Raw genomic sequence first — 19,311 nt, forward strand, 5'->3', positions numbered from 1 at the left:
GCCCATATGGTCACCGGGCTGCGGTAGCTCAATGATAGAACAACAGTGACTGCCCAGCTGATCAAATTTGCTCTGTCCACAATGAAGCAACGACCTTATTATCTTCTTGTATGTAGGTAGGCATAGGTACGTGCCCCAGTATAGGTAGGTAGGCATAGGTAGGTGTCCCAGTATAGGTAGATAGGCATAGGTAGGTGCCCCAGTAGTTAGCTAGGCATAGGTAGGAGTCCCAGTATAGGTAGGTAGGCATAGGTAGGTGCTGTTAAGTTCATGTAAATTAAGCTCCACCAATAACTACGCCCACATTCTGGTATGTGGCCACACCCATTTTCTGGCTGGAGTGCCCAAAAGTGTCCCGAATCTCTTCAGATCCTAGCAACGCCCCTGGTAAGTCATTTTGGTCACACGAACCTTGTTGCTGTTTGATTAGAAAGATTCAGTCCTTTGAATGGGCTAGCATCATGTTGTGGGGCTGTGTGGCCAGTGCAGGGACTGGGAATCTTGAAAAAGTTGAGGGACGCATGGATTCCACTCAGTATCAGCAGATTCTGGAGACCAACGTCCAGGGATCAGTGATAAAGCTGAAGCTGCACCGGAGCTGGATCTTTCAACAAGACAACGACCCTAAACACTGTTCAAAATCCACTAAGGCATTCATGCAGAGGAACAAGTACAATGTTCTGGAATGGCCATCTTAGTCCCCAGACCTGAATATAATTGAAAATCCGTGGTGTGAGTTAAAGAGATCTGTCCATGCTCAGAAGCCATCAAACCTGAATGAACTAGACATGTTTTGTAAAGAGGGATGGTCCAAAATACCTTCAACCAGAATCCAGAGTCTCATTGGAACCTCCAGGAGGCGTTTAGAGGTTGTAATTTCTGCAAAAGGAGGATCTACTAAATATATTTTTTTCATTTGTTTTTTGTGGTGGCCAAATTTATGCACCTGCCTAATTTTGTTTAAACAGTTATTGTGCACTTTCTGTAAATCCAATACATTTCATTTCACTTCTCAAATATCACTGCGTGTGTCTCCTATATGATATGTTTAACTGACATTTTTTATTGTAACAACCAATGATTTATTTAAGAAAAGCATGGCGATTAACAAGGTTGCCCAAACTTTCGCATCCCACTGTAATGCCTATAAGTTTTGGCCACCCCAACCAGAATGGATTATACATTACAAACGGTACTTGTTTTCTTAATTGTTGCACTGCTATATTGCCTAAAAATGTATTTAATAAAAAAAAATGGAAAAAAAACAGAAACCGTCCCAGACACACACACATTCACACTCAAGTTGCATCCAGGTCTTCCTCCCACATGGAACACCTATACTCGGCTTACTCTCCACCCATTATCCTCCTAGCCATTGCTGATGAAATACAAATTCTTCTGTGTTAGAAAATACACAAGTTTCCTAATATTTGAGTGCATATTTGACAGTTCATTTTGTAAATATCATAAAAGTTCATTGTTCAAAAAAGACTAAATTCCACAGATAATTAGGGAACTACTGAGAGAGTAATTTCCGGGCAAGTATAAAACAGATGCCAACGTTCTGGTTTATATAACCTTGGATAACATTGTAACCTTTAATTATTCCTTAAAGAGACTCCGTAACAAAAATTGCATCCTGTTTTTTATCATCCTACAAGTTCCAAAAGCTATTCTAATGTGTTCTGGCTTACTGCAGCGCGTTCTACTATCACCATCTCTGTAATAAATCAACTTATCTCTCTCTTGTCAGACTTGTCAGCCTGTGTCTGGAAGGCTGCCAAGTTCTTCAGTGTTGTGGTTCTGTGATGCATCTCCCTTCCTCCAAGCCCCTCTCTGCACACTGCCTGTGTGTTATTTAGGATTAGAGCAGCTTCTCTCTGCTCTATTATCTTTTACAAGCTGGATAAATCCTCCTCTGAGCTGGCTGGGCTTTCACATACTGAGGAATTACATACAGGCAGAGCTGTCTGCACTCTGCAGGAAGAAACAGCCTGACACTACAGTGGAAGATAGCTGCAGGGGGAAAGAAGCACACAAATGATCTCTTGAGATTAAAAAGGAAGGGTGTATACAGCCTGCTTGTGTATGGATGTATTTTCTATGTGTGGACATACTGTACATCAATCTACTTCCTGTTTTGGTGGCCATTTTGTTTGTTTATAAACAAACTTTTTAAAACTGTTTTTAACCACTTTTAATGCGGCGGGGAGGGGCGAAATTGTGACAGAGGGTAATAGGAGATGTCCCCTAACGCACTGGTATGTTTACTTTTGTGCGATTTTAACAATACAGATTCTCTTTAAGGTAGAAAGGGAAATATTGCCTCATTAGAAAGACATTGTGCAGGTGCAAATATGACTTTTAGGCATTTGCATTGTTCTCAGCACTGATGCAGGGGTATCCGTCTTGCGGAAACATAATCTCGTGGTGCTAATTGAGTGTGACATGGGTACAGAACACGGAACAATTTAAGCATGAACTTTGAAATAGGGTACTGTTTGCTAATAAAGCAGCAGGAATAAAAACAATCCTTTTTTAGACTAGTGTTTGCTGAGAAACACAGAGAGAGGAATAACAAGATTACAAACATTAAAAACAATGGAAAAATACAGAAAATAGAACATATTATTGTGGGTAGATCCCTGCAGGGAACTGAGCACTATACTTAGGATAGAGAAGGTGGATGGAGGAGGCCATAGTGTGCTTGGTTACGGATATTAAGACAAATGCAAGGAAAAATAAGGCAGAAGTTGAGTAATTGCTAAAAGTATCCAGTCAAAATTAGATCCAATACTAAAAGTAGTACAACTGATAAAACCAAGTTAAAGTGACACTGAAGCAAAAAAACAAAGAACAAAAAAAACTACTTATAATGAATTGTATGTGTAGTACGAATAATTAATAGATTATTAGTAGCAAAGAAAAGAGTCTCATATTTTTATGTTCAGTTTTATAGCCTTTTTTTTTTTATAACATTGCATAATTCTGTCATGTTTGCAATTTAGAAGCCAAACTCTGTATTTTAAACTATAAAACAGAGCAAAGGTAATGACCTTTTGAATTCCCTGCAGGAACACCTTATCTGAACCTGTCTCAAACTGTTTCTTTGATGTATAAGTGCGTCAGAAAACAGCACTGTAGCCGACAAGGGATGCTTGCAATTTCTGCATTTCCGATTGTAAATTGCATTTCCGAATCAAAATTCTGAAATCTATAATGCCAGTCTGGTAGCCGGATTTTTGCGGAAATCACGGAAATTTCCACTGAATTTAACATACATTTTCTCAAAAACTACAAGGTCTTTTTGAAAGTCTTTTTCCCTCTTGTTCCCACTCTTCTGCTTAACCTAGCATGAAAATGTGGTGTTTCTAGCACCTATGGGGGCTTTGCTAATAACCTCTAAAATCGGCGTCATACCGCATAGCGGTTCCAATGCGGATTTTTGCGGTAATTTCCGCTGACTTTAACACCGATTTTCTCAAAAACTACAATGTATTTTTGAAAAAAAATGTTCCCTCTTGTTACCACTCTTCTGCTTAACATACCCTGCAAATTTGGTGTTTCTAGCACCTACAGGGGCTTTGCTATTAACCGCTAAATTCAGCGGCTATCGACTGTAATGTAAAATGCAGAAAATAGAAGTTAAAGGGGCACTACAGCGAAAAATTGTACAATTTAAAATATGTGCAAACATATAAAATAAGAAGTACGTTTCTTCCAGAGTAAAATGAGCCATAAATTAATTTTCTCCTATAATGCTGTCACTTACAGTAGGCAGTAGAAATCTGACAGAAGTGACAGGTTTTGGACTAGTCCATTTCTTTATAGGGGATTCTCAGCAAGGCTTTTAAATATTCCCTAAAAAGGATTTAAACAATGATGCTGGCCAGCTTCCCTTCTCCCTACACAGTTTTTGGCAGTTGGACAGCACAACTGCCATTCACTAAGTGCTTTTGAAAATAAATATATCCCTGAGAATCCCCTAGAAAGAGATAGACTTGTCCAAAACCTGTCACTTCTTTCAGATTTCTACAACCTACTGTAAGTGACAGCATCATAGGGGAGAAGTAATTTATGGCTCATTTTACTCTGGAAAAAATGTACTTCTTATTTGTATATATTTGCACATATTTAAAATTTTACAGTTTTTCGCTGTAGTGCCCCTTTAATAGCAAAGCCCCCATAGGTGCTAGAAACACCAAATTTGCAGGGTATGTTAAAGGAATACTATTGATTCACATATTTTTTTTCAATTGACACAGGAATTGTTTGGGAAGTGCTGCTAAGTACTGGTGTATACATTTTAGTAGCAACTTCTTTGTTTACTGTTATCAAAATACTTTCAAACTTTACTGACGCCAAAACTGACGGCTGACTGAGCCATGAGGAGAGGGGAAATTCCCCTCACACTTGATCAGTTACCTCTATGTGTAACTCTGTGTGTGACAGAGAGACAAAGCTCCCAACAGCTGCAGCTTCTGAGTCCTGCGTTTCTGAAATGTCTGAAGAGAGCAGAGGAAATGTAACTAATTGTCACAGCTTTTCATACTGTTTTTGCTTTCAGAGTTTGATATGTTTGATATTTGCTTTCTGTAGTCTGATATGCAACTCTGGCTGTGCATTGAAGCAGGCACCCCTTCTGCAATTGATTTGTCCTAATATTGCTAAATCCTACCCTCAATAAATTACAGTTTGTGCCTCTGATATTTAACCTGAAAAGTAGGAAAATGTTTACACAGCTACTTAGACATTATTTGTACACTGTCATTTTAGAACACTTGGGTATTGATAGTATTCCTTTAAGAAGAGTGGGAACAAGAGGAAAAAAAATCTTTCAAAAAGACCTTGTAGTTTTTGAGAAAATTGATGTTAAAGTCCGTGGAAATTACCGCGAAAATCTGCATCAGAATGCGGAAATCAGTAGTGGAAAGCAGAATAGGTAGAGGTAATCGGCAATGGCAGAAAGCAGGTTTTCCGTGGAAGCGGAATTTGCCATTTCCGACCATCCCAATAGACTACCAAGCTTGGTCAGAGAGCTCAGAGAAGCTCTTTTGCATAGATAACAAGTGACGTTTCTTAACTCTTCCTGTACTGGAAAACAAAAATGAGACTCTTTTCTTTGCGACTAATGTTCTATTTCATAGCTGTACTACACATACAAATCATTATCTCATATTTTTTCATTACTGAACAGGCACAGCTATTTGCTGCGCATTCTCCCACTGTTCCCTGGCATCCTCCCACAATTCCCATCTTTGGTTGCATTAGTGATGTGTCACCAAGGGAACGGCTGACCCATCACTGCTACTTGATGGAACCCTGGAAGAAAAAAGGTGTGGAAAAAAAGAAAGAAAAAAATTTCCACAATGTCCCTTACAGTTGCAACTTCGAGTTCCTCCTCTCCAGCATCAGCAATCTATTAATGCAGGATCCGGGATGCTCGGATACCCCTTTTCAAAATCCGGATACCCAAATATCCGGATCGGATATCCGAATCCGAACTTTCAGATATCCGCGTTCATGCGGATATCCGATCGCATTATCCGGGCTATCTGGGTGGATTCGGATATCCGGATAGTAAAAACGGAAGTGCCCTTTAAATTGCTTTAAAAACATTTTTTTAGGGTAAATGAGGCATGTAGCATCATTATTTTTTAAAGGGGAACACTAATTGATGATGTGGGGACTTAAAATCCACACAATCACATTTGTGTCCACAGTCCAACTGCACAACTGGGACATGACAGTTTTCAGCCAAGACACCTCCAAAAAATTACGCAGCAATTGTGTTTTGGGTTAAATATAGGTGGTATCAGTGGCCTGTGGCACCCTGGCCTGGCGGTGGGAGCTGCACAGGCAGCAGGAGCAGGACAATGCAGTAGCAGCAGGTGTAACGTGTGCCAGGAGCATACCAGCCGTGGCACATGGCACTTGGCACTAAAGTTTTGCCCTCGCCTTGATAAACATCACCATCATCAACCACTTCTCCTTCACATCAACAGCTCAATTGCAGTGATGCCTTCTCTTCCCATCATAATAACATAACAGGACATGACAATAATTTCTATATCATGTTACATTCTCAGCTAGTCCAATTCAGAAATGCATGCAGCACCTGGCCTTTTGGGTTAATATTAATTGGTTTGGAAAGGTTTCAGTTGGTTAAAGCTATGCTTAATGCAAGACAATATTTGCCTTGGACATGGCCAGTGACATGTGGGGATTTACTTGTGCTATTGTGTATGATATTGAAAAATACTGGCACAGCACCTCCATTATTGTAAGGTCAGAGCTACTAAAAAGAGGAGCACACAGCTGTGACTGCTACAGACTTAGGCACTTTGTTATTGACCCGAGGAAGCGGGCCAGTACCTGTGAAACGTGTTGTCATTTTTGTGCATCATTAAAAACTATTACTCATCTGGTTTGTCCGTTTACGGAGGTAAGACTGAATTACTCCTATACCTTATGATTTTAAATAATGACTGTATATTCTGGGTGCCTCCAACACGTTTTCTTGGTTACTGGCTGCTATCTCAGCCTTTTTTCTGCCCCTTAAGCATCCTCTTTACTTAGAGTTGAAACAGCCCAACCTCTGCTCTGCTTATTCTCTGTAGCCACCCCATTTGCTGATTGGTCAATGGTGAACACCATCTGCCATTATCATTTCCTGCTGCATTTTTCCTACCTGATCCATATGCCATTCTACATTCTGGGAAATTTCTGGCAAACATGCAAAAGGCATTGGTAAAAATTTGAGCTTATCCCTAGTGGTTTACAACACTTATTAGTGCAAAGCGGCCCTTGACTATCAGGTATGTTTAGATTACTGTCAGGCTTTGGGTGTTGAATGATTGTATTATTGTTAAGTTTTGCATGAAGGATTGATTAGTGATGGGTTATTGCTAGGATGTCATAGTGACTATAAGCTGGTCCTTTAAAGAGAATCTGTACTCTAATATTCTTACAATAAAAAGCATACCATTCTATTCATTATTTTCTCCTGTGCCCCTCTGTGCTGTTTCTGCCACTCTCTGCTGCAATCCTGGCTTGTAATTAACAGTTTTAGGCAGTGTTTACAAACAAACTAACCAGCTTCTAATAGGCTCAGCTAAGCATAGTGTGTGAGTCATTCACAGTGTGCAGGGGGCCTGCAGAGGGTGTGTATCGCTTCTACCAATCACAAGCAGCCCTGCACATTCCACACAATCAATCCTTAGCCCGACAAACAGGACAGAGGAAAGATACATTGATTTATTACAGAGACAGTGCAGTTAGGAAAGACTGCAGTAAGCCAGAGCAGATTAGAACAGGCATAGGAACTTATAGGATAGAAGAACTAAGGCTGAAAAATTTGTTACAGAGTCTCTTTAATGTCAGCATTCAAATATTTGTGCTACAATCTGCTGTGAACTCATGGGACCGATTATCAGTGTTTTAAATAAGAAGACAATAAACAAAGATACAGCTTGCTAGAAAACCCCAATAAAGGTGCAAAGTGTGAAAGTAAAGGTGGCCGGCCATTAATGATACACTTCTCAGGATGATCGATCATTCATTCAGAGAATTGTATTGTTAATGGTCACCTTAATTGTGATAAATTATACTCTTTTGGAATTAGCGGAAAACCACTGAAAGAGCATTTGGAGTGCCATCCCTTTTTGAAGCTGCAAATCCCACTGTGAATGTGGGTTTGTAAACAGATCTGCCACAGCAAACCTCCATCTCTATTAGTTAGACCTAAACTGCTGTGTATGGGATTTAAGAGGAAATGTTCCCTTTTTGTGATCTTTGTGACACACACGTCTAAGCAGGAGAAGCATTTAGGCTGTAGAACTCACTGTGAGGACTTTCTGAGCGCTTTTCAGATCATCAGCGCTTTCTGAACATTTTTTTAAAACGCTCCCATTGACTTGCATTAAAATTGTGGTAACATATCAGTAAAATTGTGGTAAAATTGCAGAGATGGCGATGTTTTTGAAAAACAAAATGATTTCATTGTGGCAATTCTTAACCTATAGCACAGAGCAATACAAGCATTACATTTCCAGCTTTTCAGTACTGCGCAAAACTAAAGAAATAGAAAAAAAATAAAACAAGATGGTGTCTTGCCATGGCACTTTTATATTACAGTTTAAATCATCACACAGAGTTGGTAAACGAGCAATGCTTACCCTACTCCATCTTTGCAATGTTATGTCAGCTGAAAAGCGATAAGTCCAATTCAAAAACAGTCAAGAGTTTGCAGTTACTCCTACGAGTGTTACATACAATGGTCATGAAATGACAAATTGCTGTATTTTGATGTCCTTGCTGTGTGTAGAACATATATCAGGTTCACAGTGTATTTGGCCACATTTATCTCAAATAAATCAAGCTTTTAAAATAAAAAAAAAGTTACTAGTTCAGAAAAAAAAGTTCTACAGCAACACAAACACCAAAGAAAAGCATCATTTTCATAACTTACATTGCACGATCAGCTGAACCAGGGCTTCTCTGGGCTTGACGTTAAATCCATTGTACTGGCTGGTCTGACACCTGTAGGTCCCGGTCATTTCTCTGGATACATTCACAATCCTTAATATTCCATCATAACTCTCCATCTGCATTTCCCCATCTGGCATCGGAACCTCTTTGTCAGCTCTGGACCACATGATGATTGGTTTTGGCTTCCCAGAAACCTGGCATTGCAGTTCTATTGTATCTCCTTCCCTGGCAACCATGGGAGACTTTCCTTTTGGAACTGTAAGGTTTGGGGGAACTGAACAGAAAAAAAACATGTGCATTAAGTAAACATATGGGCAGAGGTTCTAAATACACAATACCCTTGAAGCTACATGTTAGCGGGGAGAAACTGTGCTAGCTATTTGCTCTATCATTAGATAAGAATGCCTCCACAAAAAGCAAATGCATATATACATTTAGAGGTGTGTGCACTAAACTGTAGGAACTCCAGCCTAAACAAATATACTGCCATTAAGTTACATTAGTTATGTTAATTAAATAGATAGGTAATCTAATCTCTTACCCACCCTGTTTTAAAAGATCAGACAAATGTTTGTGATTTAATGGGGGCAGCCATTTTTTTGGTTGAAAGGAGGTGACAGGGAGCATGAGACACAGTTCCAACTGTCCTGTGTCCTGATCACCCCTCCCAGCTGCGCGCACTAGGCTTCAAATCTCAAATTAAAATAGTGAAAAAACAGTAGAACAAGAACAAAAACAACATCAGAAATCCCATCAAGCTTTGATTGTTTGGGCAGCACGGTGGCATAATGGTTAGCGCTCTCGACTTGCAGCGCTTGGTCCCCGGTTTGAATCCCAGCCAGGTAAACATCTGCAAGGAGTTTGTATGTTTGCCCCGTGCCTGTGTGGGTTTCCTCCAGGCATTCTGGTTTCCTCCGACATCCCAAAAACATGCAGATACGTTAATTGGCTTCTCCCTAATAATTGGCCCTAGACTACGATACATACATGGACATCCATATGACCATGGTAGTGACTAGATTGTGAGATCCTTCGAGGGACAGTTAGTGACAATATATACTCTGTACAGCGCTGCATGAGATGTCGGAGTTATATAAATACTAAATAATAATGCTTTGCACAGCATCTGGGGAAAAATGCCCTGGCAGTTTTCTTTGATGGGGCGAAGCTTAGCTTCTGTGCAGCTAAAAATGAGGCTTGGGTAAGAAAAACAAAGTTCTGATGCTGAACTGTTAAAGAAACACCAAGCCTTTTCAGTGCTGCTGAGTATATTTTTCGTCTGGAGGTTCACTTTAAAAGGAACTTGAACCCACAATTGTAATTCATCCCAATCAGTGCCTGATACCTCCTTTCCCGCCCTGAACCTGCAAATCATTTGCCCTGACTCAAAACTGACTTGAGTCAGTCACATGCTTGTTTCAGGGCTGTGACTCTACTGATGCCAGAAAATCAACAGGACTGCCAGTTAACTGGTGTTGTTTAAAAGGAAATAATTTTGGCTGCCTTCACACCACTTTTACCTTGGGTTCACTTTAAAGCGGACCTGAACTCAGAACTTCATCTTTGCTTTAAAAAAGATAAGCAGGTCCACTTTAACAGATACAAATATAACAATATACATCATTTCAAGAATCAATGTAAAATAAAAAAATACATTTTTCTAGTAGTTATTTATAGGGTTAGAGATTTTTGCCTTCACATCCAACCTTTACATCCCCACCACTGGGTTTAATTTGTTTGAAATGCAGTGTGAGCGCGCATCTCCGCGCATTCTATTTATTAATGTGAGGAGCCTTAGAGCACTAAACATCAGCCAGACTTGAAAGAAATAAAATCATTTTGTGTTATTTAAAGGGGGCTAGCTAGCTATTATTAGAAGCCTGCCTTAAGCCTTTTCTCATGTAGAAAGAGCATGGGTCAACGGCTGGCAAATTAGAGCAGGCATGAACATTGGCGATTTCATGTACATATCAGCATCACAGCTGAATAACACAACGCAGGCTAGCATGTCCCAGCCTGCTGATCCCAGCTCTCCCAGCAGGTGCTGCTGCAGCATTACTGTTCTCTACAGCTGAGCTGTGTACAAGGCGAACAATTATTCACCCACAGCGAATTAACATGGAATGCTCTCAGTACGAAAGCAAGACGACCTCATAGTCAGTAATCAGGCAGGCATGCATTGCTTGTTATGATACTTGGATTTATTTAGTAACAAAGGGCAATAGTCCACGCATGCCAGCCAACTAGATTCAGCTTCTGGCTGTTTAAAAAAACAGCTTTTATTTGTAGCTCCTACATACTAAATATGATGATCTCTTATTGAAGAAAGCCAGGGATAATGTTTTGCAGTGTGCCACTCTACTGACTAATGAAGTGACTGATTAGCTTTCTGTGATCTTCTAACAGTTTATTGATCAGTGTTATGGTTTGGTGTGGTGGTTTAATATCGTTTACCTGCCAAGTGTTCAGATGTACGTTGTCCCGGTGTTTTCTTTGCCCGCAGAGCGTCACAAAAAGTGTCAATAGAGACGGATTGGAATGTCTCCTATAGTGCACAAGGGTGGTCGTTATTAGCATTAGTTCACCATTGTGTCAGTGGGGCAATAGGAATGTGTCACATACAGCCACTCATGGGGGGTAGACACCTCCAAATGCTTCTCAAATGGATATGTCACATTTTTCTCTTTCGAGGCTCAGTGATTGAGGAAATGACACCTTCTCGAAGAACAAACTCATCTTACCGCCCATTAGTTGGCTAATAAGTAATTATTAATGACTGATGCCATAGTTTCTAGTACAAGTAAATAGTGGCGTCCATGGACAACTAATGACTAGGGATGCTCAATGAACTGCAAATATTTCTGTGTTCATGCAGGATTATGTAAATTTTGTATGTAGCTTGAAAATGGACCAATCAAGTCCCACCAAAGTTTCAATTGATTGGTCCATTTTCAAGCTGCATGCATTTGCAAAACCTTGCAACTTGGAAATATTTGCATCTCAATGATCATTCCTACTAATGACTATTCATGCCTAATCCAGAACTGCAGAATTTATAGAGTCTGCAATCCAGCTCTCTGCAAATTCTGAAAATGGCATTACCTGCATCTGACACCTTTTCGGATTCTAAAAAGTTAATTCTGCCACTAAAAAGGTGTGTGCAAACCTCAATCCTTAAAGTTTAACTGTCAGGCATAAAATAAAAATCTATTCTTTATTTTTATTTGGTAAACAAGTAATAGGAGTGCTAAAAAGGCAATACAAAAGTTAAAAATCACTCTTGCTTTTCTTGTCTATAAAAGATAATTCCCCAGTTTACCTGGCTCTTATTTAGTACATCTGCTGCACAAAGGAATTTGCAGAGCATGCTGGGTTTTCTTTTTTTCTTCTTTACTTACCAATCAGACTTAACTAATGCAGCCTGATTGGCTGAAGCCTCTTTCCCTGCTGTTTTCCCCTCTCACACCACTGTTCCTCTCTGATTGGCCAATATTTCTCATGCTGATACAATGTACTTTCAATAGTGAAGGGCGGGCAAATCAGGCAGAGGGGCGTAAAGATGCGTACACACATGCAACTATAGTCGATTGAAACGATCGTTCCCCAATCATTTCAAACAACGATCGTTTAAAAAAAACAGCCAACGATCATTAAGTCAAACGATGGACGAGCTAGATTGTTAAAAATGAAAGATCTGTCCTGGCGGATTTTTTTAAACGACGATCGTTAGCAAAAGTAGTACATCGTTAAGAAACAGTCGTTCGTAGTAGGCAAGACATGCGCACTTCGTTTTATAGTCACAGCACATAAAATTTTCCTCTCACGATGTAACGTTTGTTCTATGATTGTGCCCAGTGATGCGTTGTATACTACATGATTATACCATAATTTTTATTTTAACAGGACAAAGTGTATTTTTGTATGTTTTGTCAACACTATATTATCTAGATGCTCTACTACATACCGACAGTATGAAATAGAAATTTAGTTAAGTCATATGCGTAACATTAGTTTTACAGTGTAACGTACGTTTTGAAACGTTCGTTACGTGCGGGCGGAACTTGCTATGATGCAACTTCCAGGAACAGTATGTGATGTTGTTCCGCATCGTTCGTTAACAAACGATCAGATTGTTACACACCCTTAAAAGCTAGGTTGTTCTTACGTCAATTAAAAGATCGTTCATCGTTTACAACGAATGAACGTTGTCGTATGTGTGTACGTAGCTTTAGGGAGGAAATGACCTCAGGATTGGCTTCAAAATAGCCACAGTTAAAACGGGAAATGCTAAGAAGGATTTTCTCTTTTTTTTCTACTTTAGAAAAATCACTAAAATCAAAACGTGGACAGTGCAATACATACCATATTTTTCGGACCATAAGACGCACCTAAGTTTGAAGACCAAAAACCAGGAAAAAAAAAAAACTAAACCTGGTGCATCCATGGTACAGGGGCATCTTGTGGATCTTTTCCCCTCCGTAATTTATATGTCCTCCTTTTGTCCCTGTGTCCCCTTTGTACCTTTATTGTCTCCCTTGTGACCTCATCTGTCCCCGTGTCCTCCTCTGTCCCCATGTCCTCATCCATGCCCCTTGTGTCCTCTTAAACGCCTCCCCTGTGTCTTCTTAGGTGGCCTCTGTGTCCTCTTAAGTGCCTCCAGTGTCCTCCTAAGTGCCCCCAGTGTCCTCCTAAGTGCCCCCTGTGTCCTCCTAAGCACCCCCTGTGTCCTCCTAAGCGCCCCCTGTGTCCTCCTAAGTGCCCCCTGTGTCCTCCTTAGTGCCCCCTGTGTCCTCCTAAGTGCTCCCAGTGTCCTCCTAAGTGTTTCCAGTGTCCTCCTAAGTGCTCCCAGTGTCCTCCTAAGTGCCCCCAGTGTCCTCCTAAGTGCCCCCTGTGTCCTCCTAAGTGCCCCCAGTGTCCTTTTAAGTGCCCCCCAGTGTCCTCCTAAGTGCCCCCAGTGTCCCCCTAAGTGCCCCCAGTGTCCTCCTAAGTGCCCCCAGTGTCCTCCTAAGTGCCCCCAGTGTCCTCCTAAGTGCCCCCAGTGTCCTCCTAAGTGCCCCCAGTGTCCTTTAAAGTGCCCCCAGTGTCCTCCTAAGTGCCCCCAGTGTCTTCCTAAGTGCCCCCAGTGTCCTCCTAAGTGCCTCCAGTGCCCTCCTAAGTGCCCCCAGTGTCCTCCTAAGTGTCCCCTGTGTCCTCCTAAGTGTACCCTGTGTCCTTTAAACTGTCCCCCTATCTGTCTTAAAGCATCTGTGTGGGGGTTTGCGGGAGGGTTACGAGTCTGTGTCCCAGCGGCTGTCGGTCCCTCTATAGACGTGTGTTCCCACCCCCTGTCCGCCTCTGTCCCGTCCCCCGACTACTTTCCCCGGCTCTCTAAGAGATATGTGGTGTGTGCAGGCTGCCGCTTACCGCTGTACGCTATCGCCGATCAGCAGTAATCCTCTGTGATAAAAGCCGCTGGGTGGTCTGTGCATGCTGCTGAAGCCTTCCTCTCTTCACTTCCGCATTGATGATGTAAGCGGAAGTGAAGGGAGGAAGACTTCAGCAGCATTAAGACAGATGGGAATAGGACAGCCGCGGGGACCCAGGCTTTTGAGGGAAATGACAACTAAAATTGTAGCATCCGGACCATAAGACGCAGGCACATTTCCCCCCCCCCCCCCATGTTTGGGGGAGAAAAAGTGCGTCTTATGGTCCGAAAAATACGGTATGTTATGTAAGTAGAGCAAGCAGTTTTCTACTTATATATGTGTATTTTTTTCTGAGATAGTATGGCTGACAACTCCTCTTTAAAGGAAGTTGTATAGCCAAAAATATAAATATAAATTTGCCTATAAATCGTTAATGCCCCAAATGTATATGTAAACCCATTTTTTTTCTAAAATAGGTCCTGAAACCATTACATGCAAAGTGCTAAAGTGTTATGTTTCATCATATATTAAATGAGAGGTGCAGATTACAAACTTGAGAAGAGACAAGAAATAATATCTATGTGAGATGGTGGAAGTTAAAACTGATGGCAAGCGATGGAAAATTCAGGCAAATTAATACATTTTTAGAAAAGCAAGCAAGGAAGAAGTAGTGGCATTTATGAAGAGATTCGTTTGTTGTGGCTGTTTCTTAAGGCCCAAACACACAACTTAGGTTAACCAAAATGACCAACCAAGATTGTTTAGGACACAAGTGTGTTGCATTGTCCTCCAACATCCACCCACACCTTGTTAGCCATTGGTCAGCGTACGAGAGAGAACGGCGCCGGAGACTTGGGCGCAGGACACAGCCAGTATATGGCTGATCCTGCTGCCGCACAAGTCCGGGCCGTGTTAATTACTATTCCCCCTCCAGGCCGACATGGATAGTGGGGGAATGAAATAATTCGGCTTCCAGCAATCGCTGGAATCCGAATTATTGTTTTAAAAGCAACTTCAGGTCCGTCTTCTGACGGCGCTGAAGTTACTCCCTGTGCCTGCGATAGCCGTAGTTCCTATTACGGCCTATGGTGGCGCCGGCTGCGCCCAAGTCTCCTGCGCTGCTGCGCCCAAGTCTCCAGCGCTGGATTTACCGTGTTCGATTGGTCATCCTAGAACACTATCCCCAGTCACCACTGTTATGTATATCTTCCTCACGCCAATCTCCATTGAGCAATACCCGCACTGACTGGACGAGAATTAAATAGCATGTGTATATGGGGAAAGGCTGTCCATAACCATCAAGGGCAGTCGTTCTGCATGACCATTACTGCAAGTGCATTTAAGGATTACAGTACTTTCTGTATTGTTCACAGTTTCAATGCATCTCTAATCCCCCAAATCCTATAAAATGGGGTCTGTCTCCTTGCAAGCACATCTAGCAGTATCAGCAGTAGTTCTTTTTCTCAAGTGATCATTTTGCCCATTCCAACCAACAAAACTGCATCGTTCGTACGCTGAGCGCAAGGAGAGCGAAGCCTAATTGTGCACATTATTGCTGTTTGCATTTCCACACTGCTAAATATAGGTTGATTTCCTAGAAAAGTACCAGGTGCTGAGCAAGGAGAGGAAACCAAAACATCTACATTATTCAATAATTCAATCATGAAAAAAATAGTATTCCGTCGCATAAGCCACAGTAAGCCATCGACACAGTTTACTGTACTGAGATCAATGGAATTTCAAGTCTGATTGGTGCCAGGGGTTATTGTTCTGTCTTCAAAGATAAGCCTGAATATTTAAAGCGTTAAAGTTTTTTTTTTTCTCCTGAAATTAATCATACACATATTTCATATATGTGTTCCTTATGCTGGATTGATCCTGTTATCATACTGTACAGCGCTATGGAAGATGTTGGCACTATATTCATACAATTAAAAAAATAGTCTTTTTGATTTAGTTGATACAACTGTATTTTTGTCACCTGGTACAGTTGGTGTTTCCCTGCTTCTTTTTTTTTTTTTAAGTGTTCTTCTGAAGCAGGCAACAATGATTCACAAAACGTGTGGGTTTTGGGGTTTTGTTTTTTTTGCTAAGGAGTTACCTTGAAATGTGTTGATTGTAGTTTAGATTAAATTATATACATATATCGTGCCCAACATCAGGGAGTTCATGTGACGTTATTTCCCGAAACTACGGTAATATACATCAGCATACATTATTGTAACACGATGACTCGCAATTTTACCGAAAATTGTTAATAGGAGTCTTTTCCATGTATAATCAGATAGAAAACTAGACAATTCTGTTAAAGGACCACTATCATAAAAAAATGGTAAAATTTAAAATACATACATATAAAATATACATTTCTCACAGTAAAATGCACTATAAATTACTTTGTTTCCTTTGTTGCTGGCCCTTACAGTAGGTAGTAAACAGCTGACAGATCTGACAGATTTTGGACTAGTCCATCTCATCAGAGATGCACAGTATTACCTTTATTCTGTATATAAGCACCCCTGAAAACAATCTAAACAAAGATGTCAGCCAGCTTCCTTCCTAACTTGCACACTATTTGGCAGCTGGACTGAATAACGGCAATTGAGTAAGTGCTTTTGAAAAAAAAATAATAATAATGGAGAATCCCCTATGTGGAGATAAAACTGCTGTATTTTTGGACTAAGACTCACTTTTTCTCCCCCAAAAGTGGGGAAAAAAGTCACTGGGTCTTATAGTCCAAATGCAGGGAGTTCCTGACTTGTGAGCGCCGGCCAATACGAACCTCCAACTTGCTGCAATGTCAGGGACCCCCTGTACTGTGCCCATGCAGAAGAGGACACAGGGAGACACAAAGGGGCATAGAGAAAGGCAAAAGGAAGACAGAAGCGTACACATGGGGACACAGAAGGACACAAGGAGGACAAAGGAGGACACAGGGAGACACAAAAGGTACAAAGGGACATGAAGTACAAAGAGGACATAATCCACAAGATGCCCCTTCACCATGGATGCACCAGCTTTAGTATGTATTTTTTTCCCCTGGTTTTTGCCCTCAAAACCTAGGTGCGTGTGCGTCTTATGGTCAGGAGCGTCTTATAGTCCAAAAAATGTGGTAGTCCAAAACCCGATAGATCTGCCACGCTTTTGCTACATACTGTAAGTGACAGTGACATATGAAAAAAGTAATGTATAGCGCATTCTACTTCATTTTTTTACTTAGTTGTCCTTTAATGTTGCTTTAATAAATAAAATTTGGATTTTATGATGATACATATCTGGTTGTTATACCATTGCCCCTTTTTGGCCTACAAGGGTACCATATTTTGTTATTTAATTTCATTGGCGGCCCCCCTTCCCTCCACATAATGGGTTTTCATGAAACCAGTGATGATCATAATCAGCTAATTACGATTACGCTAAATTTTGCGTAATTTTTGCTTTTACGCTTATAAGTGATTATGATTTGTAAATTCAATTAATTTCGTATAGTGATTCGTAATTTCATCTAAAGTGTTGCGTAATTTTCGCACAATTTCGTGCTGACTTTGGCAGTGAATAGCAAAGCCGCCATACATGGTAGTGACACCAAAATTGCTACATATGTTAAAGCGGAATAAAACCCTGCATTTCAACTTTGCTCTAATTATTTACAACATATTATATGCAACCAGCATTTTTTTTTACTAGACCAGCATTGGAAGGGTTACACATAGAGCTTTAAAGTTCCATGGATAGAAATACTGCCGCAGCCGAAGTTTAGATAGATACATTTAAGTAAACACAATGTAACAAGTGAGGAATGTTACACACACTCTCTGACTGTGCAGGATCTGGAGGACAGACAGTGAGTGTGTAACATTCACAACATATTGCATATAATATGCTGTAAATAATGTTTTAGAGCAAAGTTGAAATGCAGGGTTATATTCCGCTTTAAGAGGAATAGTGGGTACAAGTAAGAAAAAAAAAAAGAATTTCCCAAAAAGACCTTTTAGTTTTTGTTAAAATCAATTTTAAAAATGCAAAGAAAAAATGTTTTTTTAAAACATTTAAAAACATTTAAAAGTTTAAAAACATTTTTCTTTGCATATTTAAAATCGATTTTCCCAAAAATTACAATGCCTTTTTGAAAAATTCTTTTTTTTGACTTGTACACAATATTCTCCTTAACATATGTAGCAATTTTGGTAGCAATAGCATGTATGGGGACTTTGCTATTAACCGCTAAAGTCGGCACAACATTTCGCAAATTTGCGTGAAAAATTACGCAAAATTATGAAGACAAAAGACAAATAACATTTATATTGCGCTTTTCTCCTGGCGGACTCATAGCGCCAGAGCAGCAGCCACTAGGGCGCACTCTATAGGCAGTAGCAGTGTTAGGAAGACTTGCCTAAGCTCTCCTACTGAATAGGTGCTGGCTTACTGAACAGGCACAGCCGAGATTCGAACCCTGGTCTCCTGTGTTAGAGGCAGAGCCCTTAACCATTACTCCATCCTAATATTCCTTTTACATACAAAGTTAATTACGATTTTCCCCGAAACTTCACATTACGATTACAATGCGTAAATGCAAATCTCGATGCGAAATTTTGCATATGCAAAATTTTGGCCCACCACTGCATCAAACACATATTTTAAAAATGTTCCTTCTGTTAAAGGAATGGCCTGAGCTTTCTGGTAGGCGGTTCAATTTGCAGTCTTCTTCAATAAGTTTCTTAGCACCTCCAATGCTTCTGTGAGCTGATTATACACAACGCTATAAAGACAGCTCTGTGCCGGTTTTGCCCTTTGCAGAAAAGGCAGGCCATAAATAGCACTGCCTTTTCCTGTGAATGCCACGTTCTGTACATTGAGGGTCAGCGACAGCGTGCGCGGAAACATATAGAGGATTGTCGAGAACTCAGGAAATATTAAACACATGATTGTCCCACTGCTGCAAAGTATGTCTTTGTGGCACACAATAACCTATTCATTCCAACAGCGGTAGAGATAGACTCACGTGAATGCAATTGTCGCCACCCGCTATAAGAAAAAAAATGACATTCAGCTTCTCCTATATAGTCATTCAGCAGAGCACATTCTTCAATAGACTGAGTAATAAGAATGCTTGGAAATGTCACTTTTCAATACCTGATAGGGGCTTATTTGGAAGTAGGGGACAGTGATCCCTGTTCTGCACTTACTCTCCACTTCTTGGCAAGATGAAGAGAATAGAGATTCGTTTTCACAGCTTTGAGACTAAGCCAATCAAACCAACCGACTGCTGGTTAATGAACCTACTGCCAGCTAATTGAATAGTAGCTATCAATCTCTTCTCTTTAGATGATTCGCAAAAGGGCTAGAAGAATGTCAAAACCTTTCATATAGTGATTTTTAACAACCCTTAGACTGTCAGGTGTTTTTCTTTAAAAGC

At 40.5% G+C, this 19,311-nt stretch overlaps 1 protein-coding gene across 3 annotated transcripts in view; it reads right to left on the reverse strand.

Moving 5' to 3' along the window:
• Positions 1 to 19,311, reverse strand: part of MDGA2 (MAM domain containing glycosylphosphatidylinositol anchor 2) — a 1,075,710-nt gene that overhangs the window by 253,768 nt on the left and 802,631 nt on the right. For all 3 annotated transcript variants that reach the window (XM_068254164.1, XM_068254163.1, XM_068254165.1), the window contains exon 8: positions 8,471 to 8,764. In XM_068254164.1, coding sequence (XP_068110265.1) covers positions 8,471 to 8,764 — 294 coding nt within the window. The remainder of the gene's footprint in view (positions 1 to 8,470; positions 8,765 to 19,311) is intronic.

This window comes from Hyperolius riggenbachi, chromosome 9 (assembly GCF_040937935.1).
Source record: "Hyperolius riggenbachi isolate aHypRig1 chromosome 9, aHypRig1.pri, whole genome shotgun sequence".
Lineage (NCBI taxonomy): Eukaryota > Metazoa > Chordata > Amphibia > Anura > Hyperoliidae > Hyperolius > Hyperolius riggenbachi.